A 13,093-nucleotide genomic window follows, 5' to 3' on the forward strand; every position below is an offset into this window, starting at 1 on the left:
TTGCCACAATGTCGTATTTATTAATCTGTAGTTGTGCCACTAGGTCATCTACTTTATTCCTAATGCTACGTGCATTTAAATATAGTACATTTAGGCCGGTATCTGCTACTGATTTTGTTGTACTTCTGTTGTCCAGCAAATTATCCTGACTTCTCACCTGCCTGTCCTCCTTGCCATCCTCTCTGCACACTGTCTTGGACTTGTTTCTATAAACCTCCTCCCTTACCCTAACATCTTGTATCCTAACATCCTGGTTTCCATCCCCCTGCCCGATTAGTTTAAACCCTCCAACAGCTAAATTAAACATTCCAGCCAGGATATTGGACCCTTTGGAGTTTAGGTGTAACCCATCCATAGTGGTCATGCCTCCCCCAAAAAAGGTCCCAATGATCCAGAAATCTGAAGCCCTGCCCCCTGCACCAGTCACTCAGCCACGCATTCATCTGCCAGATCTTTCTATTCTTACTACCGTTGGCATGTGGCACAGGTAGTAATCCTGAAATTACCACTCTTGAGGTCCTACTTCTCAACTTTCTTCTTAACTCCTTGTATTCCTCCTTCAGGACCTCTTCTCTTTTTCTACCTATGTCATTGGTACCTACATGTACCAAGGCTTCTGGCTGATCACCCTCTCCCCTCAGAATATTCTGGACCCAGTCCGTGACATCCCGTACCCTGGCACTCCCCTCACTATAGAATCCCCAATAACCACTGCATTTCTCTTTCCCCGCTGGACCACAGTACCAGGCACGGTGCCAAGGTCCCGGTTGCCGTGGTCTTCCTCTGTCAGGTCATCCTCTCCAATGGAATCTAAAATGAGATACCAATTTTCGAGGGGGACCGCCACAGACGTACTCTCTACAAACTCTTTATAACTTCTGTCTATTTCCTGCTCGCTCTCCCTAATCAGCCGCAGGTCATCGAGCAGCTGCCCCGGACTCTCAACACGTTCCTTGAGGAGCCGCATCTCAGTGACTTTGTGCCGATGTAGTTATCGGGGAGGCTGGTAGTCTCCCAGGGTCCCCACATCTGGCACTCCAAACATAAGACCAACCCCAGATGCATACTGCTATAGCACTGTCCAATACTATACTACAGATAAATAAACTAATAACTTACCCCCTCTCTATAAATCTCGCCTCTTACCCGGTCTCGCCAAAGCCCAAACCACCTTGCTCCCTCTCACTCCGCTGCCCACTGGATATGGCAGTCTTCTTTTTAAATCGCCCGCGCGCTTCCGAGTGACGTCACATGCCTGCGCAGTCACTCACTGCTATCCTGAACGCTAGAAAAAACTGCTTCAGGAAGACTGTGATGAGTCACCTTCAACTGCTACAGTTCTGGGAAATAGTGCTGAGTAGGGAGTTTTAGGATTTAGATACAACTATAATGAAAGAACAAAAATACATGTGCCACACAGGATTTGTGAGGGGAACCCCAGGTGGCAGAGTCCCACTGGGCCTGCAGCACGAGCCCTTCCTGGTGGTAATGATTATGGAGAGATACAGTTAGAGGAGCCAAGGCAAGTAACTGCCGTGTACTCTGTACACAATGCACACACTGCACTGGTGCTGGAGGGAGGGAATGTTTAGATGCCAATCAAGTTAGTTGCTTCGTCCTGGATAACACTGTAGCAGCATTCATTCAGACTAGTGCAGAGTATTCCAGCACACTCCTGACTTGTGTCTTGTAGATGGTGGAAAGGCTTTATTCAGTAGGGCAGGGAGTCACAGCTTCTGATCTATTGTCGCAACCAAAATATTCATATGGTTAGTCCAGCTGAGTATCTGATCAACAGTGATGTTTGTTGATGGTTGGAGACTTGGCAACGGTAACAGCACTGAACATTAAGGGTAGGTGGTTGCACTCTCTCTCGTTGAAGATGTTGATCAGCCTATGCTTTCGTGTTTCATACAGGCATGGAGACAAGAAATTCTGCAGATGCTGGAAGCTGGAGCAATACACTGAGTGCTGGAGGAACTCAGCAGGTCAGGCAGCATCCATGAAGGGAAATAAACAGTCATGGTATACTTCACTTGCCGAGGAGTTGCAAGTAGAATTTAACATCGTGCAACCAGCAGCAAGCATTCCGACTTCTGAACTTGTAATGGGAGAACGCTTCTTAATGAATATAATGAACGGAGAAGTTTCATACTAATTGCACACAAAATTAATCTCACTTCCTTATAAATACCAGGCTTGAATGACAGCTAAATTACCCAACCATCTCCACTTCCATCAGAAATGAGCTGTCACTAAATGCAGCCTTTCTAAAATCCTGAAACCTGTTTGTTAACAAGAAGCTGTCTAGCTGCATCTTGCAAGCCATGAAGGTTTCTTGCTCCACTAACCACGGTTCACACACCATACTTTGAGTGAAAAAAAAATCTTCTTGCATTTTGTATTTTTTTTCATTTGAATTCTAACCACTGATATTTAAGTTCTGTAGACAGTATAAAAGTTTTTAGATTCAGTTTATTTCATCCTCAACTTGGAGTTGCATGCAGAGTTGCATGCTCAGCCTTATCCCTACCTCTACCCGCCAACCAGCAAGTGCTGTTCCAGAAACTGGCCACAACTAACTCATAGGGATATAGGATCAAGAGTGGGTTAAAAGCCAATACAAAAGTTATCAGAAATATAAAATAGAACTGAAACTGCTGGAATTATCCAGTGGTTCAGGTGGCATCTGTGGAGACAAACAGTTAACTTGATGTCAAGGACCCGAGACCAGGCTACTCAGCCCCTCTGTGCTGTCTGCCATGGCTGGTGTGACCCATCTCCATTTCCTTGAATTATATCCCTTCATACCTTTAGTTACAAAAATCTATCAACCACAGATTTAAAACTGATCCTGCTGGTTGTAAAAGAGTTCCAAACCCTCACCACTCTCTGAACATTTTCTAAGTTAATTCCTGAGAGAACTGGCTCTTAATTTTTTGGTTTTCATCCCTACACCTAAACTCCCCAACAGTGGTTTTCCTCTGACGCCAGTTCCTCTTTAAAATCTTGCCAGGTTCAATCAAATCATTGCATAATCTTCTAAACTACAGAGAACACAACCTTAGTTTATACAATGTCTTCACAATGCAATTCTTGGGAGACCAGGTATCATCCTGGCAAATCTTTTGTTCTTGTGTAATAGCTTCTGAATTGATCAAGTAAACCAGATTAGTTCCAAGACCACTTCTTTAGATTTTACATGAGTTACTCATCTGAATTCAGCAGCACACAAGGTTCTAATAAAATCTCACCTGATCTTTATCTGCTTTCACTCTCTCCATTTCAGTTTTCAAACTGGAAAAAGATGCTGAAAGAGAAAAACAGAAATTTAACACTTACAATGATTTTGCACAACAGAATGCTACATTTTATTTTGTGAATGCTGCAAACACTTTATGCGAAGCAGTGTGAACATAATGCAGGAAGATCCAACTGAACTGGCAGCTGAGATTTCTTTTGGTTAATCATCAGATCTCAAGAGAAACGAGCAGCCACTGCCATTCAAAATCAGTGGCTCCTCAGACACGCACCAGTACTGGGCTTCAATTAACCAAGTGTTGAGACCAGTTTTAAAAAACCAAATAAGCAATGTCTGAAAAACACTTGTCCAAAAGGTGGTCAGTAAGATGGTTAAAAAGGTATTTGGGATGTTTCCTTTTACTAGCTGAAGCACAGAATACAAGAGTAGCAGGTTATGCTGTAGCTGTATACAACACTGGCTGGATCACAGTCCTTCTTGCATTAGGAAAAAATGATTACACTGGAGAGGGTTCAGAGGAGATTTCGGAGGGGGTCAGCAGGACTGGAAAACAATAGCAAAAAGGAAAGATTAGATTAGTTGGGGCTGTTTTCTTGGAACTAAGGCAGCTTGGGGGAAACTCACTTGGAAGTGCATAAACTTATGATGGACTTGGGCGCTTCTTACTTGCTTTATCCACTTCCTTAGCAGAGGGGTCAAAAATCACAGGCAGACATTTCAAAAATAGATGGATAGGAGATAAGGGTGACAGAAGTCTGGATTTCACTATCTGAAAGAGTAGTAGAGGCAGAAACCCTCACCACATATAAACCGTACCGGATGTGTACTTGAAGAGCCGTGACCTGAGATTAGGATAGAGAGCTCTTTATCAACTGGCACGGACACACGAATGGCCTTCTTCTTTCATAACTTTTCCGTGACTTTATCAAGGTTTATTCAAATTTAAATATCCTCTGATAGCCTGAAATGTGATCTCAATCCTTACCCACAACATGGCAGAGAGTATCCTGATTCTGACAGCAAAGCCATAAAATTTGAAATGCAAGTAGGCCTAATTATGCTCAATTATAATGGTTCAAACTGGATCAGCAAAAATAAAAAAAAGAGGCAAAACAAGGTGACAAGCCTGCCACAGATCACCAAGGTAGCTATAGGAAGTGGTGAACATTCTCTGGGCATATACAAAGCCGTCTGGCAATAAATCCTTGAGGTGGCAGGACAGGTTATTCTATCTTCAGCCTCTGGGCAGTGATGTCAGAGTGGATCTGACAAGCATTTCCCTGGTCTTCATCCACTTTTCTAAAACATGTCACCAATCAGCTCCACCCCATCACTCAACACAACTGTGACTGGTCAAAGTGAAGGAATGTTTCAGTTGCTTCATCAATGACCTCCCTACATTCGCAAGGTCAGAGGTAGGGATGTTCAGCACCATTCACGGCTCCTCAGACAATAAAGCAGTCCGCATGCAAACGCCAGACCTAGACAATATCCAGAGCTGGGCTGATTTGTGGTGCTAATGTTACTTGCCACTCAAGTGCCAGCCAATGACAATACCCAACGAGACAGAATCTAGCTATCAAGCCCCGACAGTCAATGGCATTGGCGTCACCGAATCTCCCACTCCAACATTGGGGGGGGGGGGGTTATCATCGACCAGAAAGTGAACTGGAGTAGCCATATAAACAACGTGGCTCCAAGAATGGGTCAGAGGCAGGAATTCTGCAGCGAGTAATTCACCTCCTAACTCCCCAAAACCTGCCCACCATCTACAAGGCTCAGGTCAGGAGTGTGATGGCATCACTCCCCACTTGCCTGGATGAGTGCAGCTTCAAACACACAAGCAGCTCGACACCACAGAGGACAGTGCAGCCACCATTGGCAACCATTCACTCACTCCACCACAGTGGCAGCAGTTTGTACCATCTACAGGATGCTCTGCAGCAACTCACCAGGACTCCGTGGACTTCTTTAAAGTTATACTTCTTTTGGGAACATACAAACATTACTCGAAATTAGAAATCAAAAGAACTGCAGCTGTTGGTGGTCTGCAGAGTTCTATTTTTAATCAAACTTGGGATATCTGGGATAACTGAACAACAGGTTGAAAGTGTGCCTTTAGGAAGGCAGAAAATGAGAAGGTCCTAAAATATTTTAAAACAGACACAAGGAAACAGTTGCGCAAACATGACAATGTAGAAAATATCTTTATTACTGGGAAATATGCATGCTATTTAAGTAAAGCAGTTAAAGTGAAAATATGGAGATAAAAAGGAATAAGGAATAAAGGGAAGTATTAAACTGTTACATTTTAAAATGGTGCAAATTCAGGGATTCAAAAGGTGCCTTTGTCAGGAAACAATGTTAGGGATTAACCCCATGGTTAAAATATTCTACATGCAAGAGGGGAGAAGGGAAAGTTTCCACAGTTGAAAAAGAAATCAATGGATATTGACCATTTTCTTCAAGTATTTAATTCAGCACAGGCAGCATCAATGATGAGATTCACCATCACCTCCAGTGTACCAATATAGTCTTTGGTATCTGGAGGAAAGGGTATTCAAAGATCAAGATCTCAGATCTGGCACAAAGTACTCGACTCACCAGTGGCAGTGACCCGTGTGCTGCCCAACAACAAACATTTTTATTCTAAGCTCTGTCATGGAAGGAGACTACTAGGTGGACCGAGGAAAAGATTTCAAGGATGTTCATAAAGCCTCCTGAAAAATGCATGATCTGCCCATCGACTGGTGGGAATCCCCAGCCCATGACTGCTCAAAACTGAGCAACAACATTCAGGGTGGCAGAGTCGAGTCCATCTGTCAGGAGCATACAGAAGCCTAACAAACAGTCAAGGCGTGCACGGTCACCAAAACTACACACCCATCTGCCCCATCAAACACAGCCTGTCCAACCTGTGGCTAAATCACCAGGTTCCACCAGCCTCAGAGCCCACACAACTGGAATGGAAGCAAGTTGTTCTCAAGCCCAAGGGGCTGGCCAAAAAGATCAGTACCAATTTAATGTCCAGCAATGATGGCACACCAGACATCCAGAGCACTAATAGTTTTTTCATTAAAAAAAATTATGCCTTGCTCATCCCTAGAGGTGACTCCCATCTTGAATTGCTGCAGCCTGTGTGGTGGTGACGATAGGTAGGGAGTCGCAGGATTCCAGTACCAAATAAGGAATGGTTTCCAAGTGGTAGAATTGGAGAAGCTTGTTGTGATTCTCCTTCTGGCAGCTGAGGTCGGATCTGGGAAGCCAAGCCAAGGAAGCTTCGCCAAATACCTGTACAACGTAAGCACTGGTGCCACACGCACCAATGCAGGAGGTGAATGAAGTGAACACATCCTGGGATAAGGAAAGTGACCACAGAACTGAACACTGTCATGTAGAATTGACAGGACAGTGACAGCACCAGAGACCCAGGTTCGATCCTAACCTCTAGTACCATCTGTGTGGAGTTTGCACGTTCTCCATGAACAGATGGGTTTCCTCTGGGTGCTCCTGCTTTCTCCCTCAAAGATGTGTGGGTTGGTAGCTTAACTGACCACTGTAAATTGCCCCTGTGTAGGGGAGTGGTAGGTTCGGGGGGGGGGGGGGGGGGGGGGGGGTTAATGAAAATGTGGGGAGAATAAACATGATTAATGAAGCATTAGTGTAAATGGGTGGCTGATGGTTGGTACGGACTCAGTTGGCAAAGAGTCCGATTCTGTGCTGCCTCTCTGACTCAGGAATGTGAAAATGAATAATTGAGGACCTACGACAGATTGTATGGAAAATGAGGGCTTGAAAGCATCATAAACTCGATTGAAGGTATTTATATCCTGTATAAAATAAGCATAACTGGACGCTTTGATTAAAAAGCCAAATACAAAAAAAAACTTTAACCACGTTGCTCAACGATCAGACGGGGAAAATGCAAAACTGGTTAAGACGGACTTGAATCCATTTATGTAAATACACAAATATGATTGGTGAGCACAGGAACAAGACCCCAACAGCAGAGCACTAGGGCAAGACTGGGAACTCAATACTCCTGGCTACCGAGATATTCAAGGAAGAGGGAAGGAAACAAAAAGAACAGTATCACTGATCAGAAGTACTGCACACTGGAGAGGAATAAGACAAAGGATACAACCTATCTGGTCAGAGTTGAGGGTCAACAAGAACCTGTTTTACTACAGGATGTATAGTCTATGCTGACAAATCTGCAATCATATTATGGAAAGATGCAAAAACTACAGGGCAGAGAAAACTGAAAGCAATTCTAATGCAGATGTGGATAACTATAGCATAAAAAGGGAAAAGAGGGGAGGATTTTCCAAAATTCCCAGAAAAAAACTTGAGTGCATCCAGCTCGGGAACACATGGAGCACATAGAACAAGTACAGAACAGGAACTTCAACCCAGGATGCTGTGCCAAACTAATATTTCACTGGGAGAGCATTTGACAAATAATGGCCATAAAATCAGGGTTGGAATGGAAAAATTAAGTTAATTAACAGAAGGAAGGCCAAGTTCAGAAATTTGGAAGGGATATGTCCCAGGTAGTTTGGAACATAGGAACATAAATAGTAGACCTCTCCTATTTACTCTCACACCTGCATTCAATAAGACCATAGCTGATTATTTTTAACCCCTCAGCCATTTTAAAACTAACACATTATTCCCTGATATTCCAAAAAAAAATCCATTGATCTGTGTTGATCAATGCCACTCCAGGCCACTCAGACTAACATTAATAGCTGGGAAAATCCAAGATAACACAAAAGCAAAAGACTCCAGATTCTATAATTCAAGATAAAAACAAAAAAAGCTAGAAGATCCTGTTTTTAGTTTAAAGCAGATAATCTAGGGCAAAGTTAATCAGCTAGCGGTGAAGTGTGGGTTAATAAACTAAAGCAGCAGAGATTTCATCGAGGAATATCAACCCAGAAATTGGATTGTATAGTGCTATGTCCTGAAAAAATTAATTCTACCAAATGTAGATCATGCTGGCTTCCCATGCTGACTGCATTGGCCTTCATAATGATCTTCCTCCATAACCCAAACCATTTTATGAATAGTAGTGGGATATTTAATACTTCAGTTGGCAAAACTGGATCCAAAAATCAGCTTAGTGACAGGGACAGGGGGTAGTGGTGCTTGGGTGTTTTGCTGATTGTAAATCTGTAACAACTGGTGTGGAGCAGGAATCGATGCTGGGACCTTGGCTATTTATAATGTACATAGGTGACTTGGTTGAGAATTAGCTGGTCTGACTAGTGAGACAACAGGTATCGGTGGAGTTGTAAATAGCAAAGAAAATTCTCCAAGGACACAGCTGGACATAGATCAGCTGGAAAGTTGGGTGAAGTGGTGACAGATGGAACATAATCCAGACAAGTGCGAGGTAATGCACTTTGAGGTCAAATTCTGGTAGGACAGAGTAAATTGCAGGGACCTTAGAAACAGATGTACAGAGTGACCTTGGGGATGCAAGTCCATAGCCCGCCAAAAGTGATGACACAGGTGGATAGGATAATGAAGGCATTTAGAATGCTGGCCTTCCTAGGCACCAAGTATAGAGTTGGAAGGTCATGTTGTAGCTGTAAAAAACACTGTTTAGACCACATTTGGAGTACTGTGTACAGTTCAGGTTGCCACACCACAGGATGTGGTAGCAATAGAGAGAATGAAGAAGAGATTCGCTAGGATGTTGCCTGTAGTTATAAGGAGAGATTGGATAGGCTGGGTTTGTTCAGGTAGGAGGCTGAAGGGTGACCCAACAAGAGGTTTATAAAATTATGAGGGCATAGATAGGATAGTCAGTTGTTTTCTCAAAAGTGAGAGGTAAGAAGTTACCAGGAGATCTGGAGGGTAAGTATTTCCACACAGAGGGTAGTAGTTATCTGGAACAATACTTAGATAGAAAAGGGAAACTGATCTAATGCAGGCAAATGGGACTAGTGTTGATAGGCATCACAGACAGTATGGACGAGGTGGGCCATAAAGGTCGGTTTCTGTGCTGTATAACTATAAGTACACCAAGCTGGGGAGGGGGTTGGACCTTTCATCAACTCGTTCAAAAATTCTTCAAAAACACGGCCAAGGATCATCTGGAGGGTCAAATTTATTGCACAAGATGGGGGGAAATATTTCAAACTACAGACCACACTACTTTAGCTAAGAGATGACCCTTGGCCACTCATGAGACTCCAATTCAGGTTCATTTTACCTACTGCAACATTTCAAGGTACAATGGGGCCGAGCTGATGATACAAACACTGCACTTCAATCAACTTTCAGTCTGCTGCATAAATGGAGCTCCTACACAGGGCAATGTAGAGCACGTTTCATCTTACTGTATGATCTCCCTCATTTTTCTACCTCCCATACAGACCCTAAGACATGCACTGTCAGAGTAGGTCAAGCAGGGGATAAGAACAATGAGATGACAATGCGTTTTGCACTGGGGATTGTACACAATTAAATGCTAGAACATGCTGGCAGCAATGGCACGAGTCCATTGATTTCACAGTCACGTAGGCGTTGCAGTCAGGCTATCGAGGGAAAGCTCCATTCACGTCCAATGGCAGCCAACGGTTTGCTTGATCACACTGACCTGAAATGCAGGACATTAGCAACTTGTCAGGGTCTGCAGTAATGTCAGAGGCTGCCACGTCTGACTTCCCTACCAGTAACGTCAGAGGCTGCCACGTCTGACTTCCCTACCAGTAATGTCAGAGGCTGCCACGTCTGACTTCCCTACCAGTAATGTCAGAGGCTGCCACGTCAGTGACTTCTCTACCAAAGGAAGTTATTGGACCTTGGACCCAAATGGGAACATTGAGAACTAATGTGTAGGAGATTTATAACACAGCCACATCAAGTAATCCTAACATCCAAGATGTTATTTGCCTATAAAGGGTGAGGGGCAAGGGGTGAGGGGAAGGAGGCAGTGGAGAAGGAGCTGGGGGGGGTGGGGGGGAGGGTAAGGAAAGGTGGTACGGAACTGGGAAAAGTGAGGGAATAAGTGGGACTGCACCATAAGACACATTTTCCACCCTGTTTCAGGATTCTTCCTTAAATAAGGAGACCAATACCATACATAGTACTCCAGCTGTTCTCTCACCAATGTCCTATATAACTGAAACACAACCTCTTATGTTTGTATTAAATTCAACACAATAAACAATGACATTGTTAGCTTTTCTAATAGCTGTACCTTTTGCTAGGGTTACTTCCACAACCTCTTGCAATTTAGATGAAACTAATAAAAAGCTAAAAACTCTTTAAATCACAGAATGATTATAACACAAAACAATTAACTTTTTCCTGCTAATTTTCAGGTTGAGAATGCATATTCAGATGAGAGGGACTGCCAATTCCACGTCAGGTCTGACTGGTGAAGGCGAGAGACCAATAGGATTTTGTTGCTGGACTCCACGTGGAGTACAGTAATGCATTAGGAGATGGCTGTCACTGAGCACGTCCCAAAGTTGTTCTTGTGGAAGCCACAACCAACGTAACTCAGCTTAATAAGAAATAGTGAGGATAGTCAGCCGGAATGAATCTTATGTTGCTTTGTGTCACTAGTATCATGAAGCAATAGCAGAGTTAGACCAACAATGACTCAAAATCAGATGCCTTTGTAATGTAACTGCAGCAAATCAGAACAAGTGCTTTTCTGGATGAGATTAGCTCCATACCAAGCAAGATGCACTGCACCAGACAAACAGCAGAGTTCCCAGCATCACCAAATCATGATCCCTCATCCTTAAAATAAATTCCCCAATATTAACATTGGAACAAATGGGCATGTCATACTTTGCTCACTATGCCATGCATGGCCTAAAAGCCAAAAAGAGCTGCAAATCTGCTCTCCACTATGAACCAAACCCATCCTGAAACCATACATTATTAACTGCAAAAGGCTTTGAGGTATTTGACAGCAGCACAGCCAACAGACAAGCCATGGCCACAGAAGGAAACTATAGACATACAGTGCCAAGCTCTGCGCAAATCAAACAGCTGCAGGGATTTAATTGTTAGATGGCCCTAGCTTACTATCAAAATCTGTCATTCTCTGCTTTATCTTGGATAAAAATGTCTGGTTTCCAATCGCTGCTTGTGGGGAAAGAAAGCCTGCAAAGAGACTACTGTTGGAGGAAAGATCTTTCTAGCAGGAACAACAGGAGATTAAGGCAAGTAATAGCATTGGGTGGATAAACTTTTAAATTTAGATCCATCAACAGTCAATAAGAGGTTCCCTTTTAACACCTAAAGTAGTTTAATAGCACAATAGCCTCTACTGCACATGTATTTTGAGTGTAAAGAAAGAAGCTACATTTAATGTAAGAGATGGCTTGGAGGACTTGCAGATTGAAGTGTTTGAAGCTTAGGAGAATTAAAGTACTTTCAATAAAGCAGTTAAAATGAATCAATAAAGAGTGAAGACCAGATGAATTGCTTATTTGGTCTAAAGAGGCTCTCTTCTGATTGGAATAGGAGAGGGTGGATTAACCAATGCCATTCCAGCATTATGTTTTACAAGGATGATCAGAACAGTAGGGCCTTCACAGATATGACAGACTACTATGACCCATTAACATCGGTTAGTAAACCAGCTAAGCACATCTCCAGCAAGTGATGTCAGCTGAGAGGGGGTGAAAGGCAGTATTCATAAGCTTCATACCTTCTGAGATGTCTGGGAGTCAAGGAGTCAATAACAAAAACAGATAAGGGAAAGATATTAGAAATAAAAAACACAACAAATTAAGTAACTTTAAACTGAAATTACATTTGCCTTTTAGAAGATTTTGTTAGTATCCAACTCATTTCTTGAGCTAAAGGTCTGCAGAATATAGCTTTATTAATCATTTATAACACCCCATGGACCTTCTGTTGCAGAGGTTTACTTACCACAGCCTGGTTTGCTCTGCTTCCTTCCTTCCATGTTGCTGATAAAAAGGGTTGGGAGCCCTAGATAAAATCTTCAACACTGCTGGTCCCAACTAAGAAGTGACAACTGATAAAGGGTGTGAGCGAGCCAGAGGCTGGGCACTGCTTTCGGGAAGAATGTGCAGGTGGGGGGGGAGGGGTGGTGGAGAGAATGACTCCAGGAGGGCCTTGGGGCAGATCACTATGTTGTAGCTTTGTCCCAAGCAGCATTCTGTCCACTGCAGCTCACTTCCGTCACCATTAATAATTTCAAGTATGTGGCCCTATATCCCAAACCTCTTCATTTACATATCTAAACATTGCAGCCCCAGAGTAAATTTCAGACCTGACCCGAAAAACTGATCTTGTTTCATCCAAAGCTCCACAGCCTATACCCTAACTTCATGTTAACACATCAGCTCTTGGCATTGCAATCTCCATTTTAAATTTCACATTCCAGTTCTGATTTAAAAAAATCTCCCCATGATCTTGCCCCTTCCTATTTCTATGCTGCAAGTTTCAATAAAATCACGTTTCATACCCGAGGACTGAAACGCTGTGCAGTTCTTCATTCTCTTAATTCCTTCAGGAGACTCGTGCTACACAAGTCCAGTGATAACCGATTAGTGTTCCCCGATTTACAAATGGATTTTCACAAAAATGCCACCGACTCTTTAGAGTACATATTCTCAATTTACACATCTATTAGAGATGGTTTAGGAGAAATTAATATTACCTATATGATAGGTATGCAGCAGCCTCAGATGTACCTCTGTGCACATTAGCAGTGTAATTTACAGCTATAACAGAGTTTGAGTGCAGCTGTGTCAACAAAGATCACTATAAGTATCAGACATCTGCTTTAATGTAGCACAGCCAATAGTGATCGGGCTCAAATCCTTT

The 13,093-nt window shown here is 43.0% G+C and overlaps 1 protein-coding gene across 4 annotated transcripts in view; it reads right to left on the reverse strand.

Moving 5' to 3' along the window:
* rabep1 (rabaptin, RAB GTPase binding effector protein 1) overlaps positions 1 to 13,093 on the reverse strand; it is a 98,197-nt gene that overhangs the window by 14,491 nt on the left and 70,613 nt on the right. For all 4 annotated transcript variants that reach the window (XM_052035365.1, XM_052035367.1, XM_052035366.1 and 1 more), the window contains one exon: positions 3,255 to 3,310. In XM_052035365.1, coding sequence (XP_051891325.1) covers positions 3,255 to 3,310 — 56 coding nt within the window. The remainder of the gene's footprint in view (positions 1 to 3,254; positions 3,311 to 13,093) is intronic.

The sequence above is a fragment of the Pristis pectinata genome, chromosome 21 (assembly GCF_009764475.1).
Source record: "Pristis pectinata isolate sPriPec2 chromosome 21, sPriPec2.1.pri, whole genome shotgun sequence".
NCBI lineage: Eukaryota > Metazoa > Chordata > Chondrichthyes > Rhinopristiformes > Pristidae > Pristis > Pristis pectinata.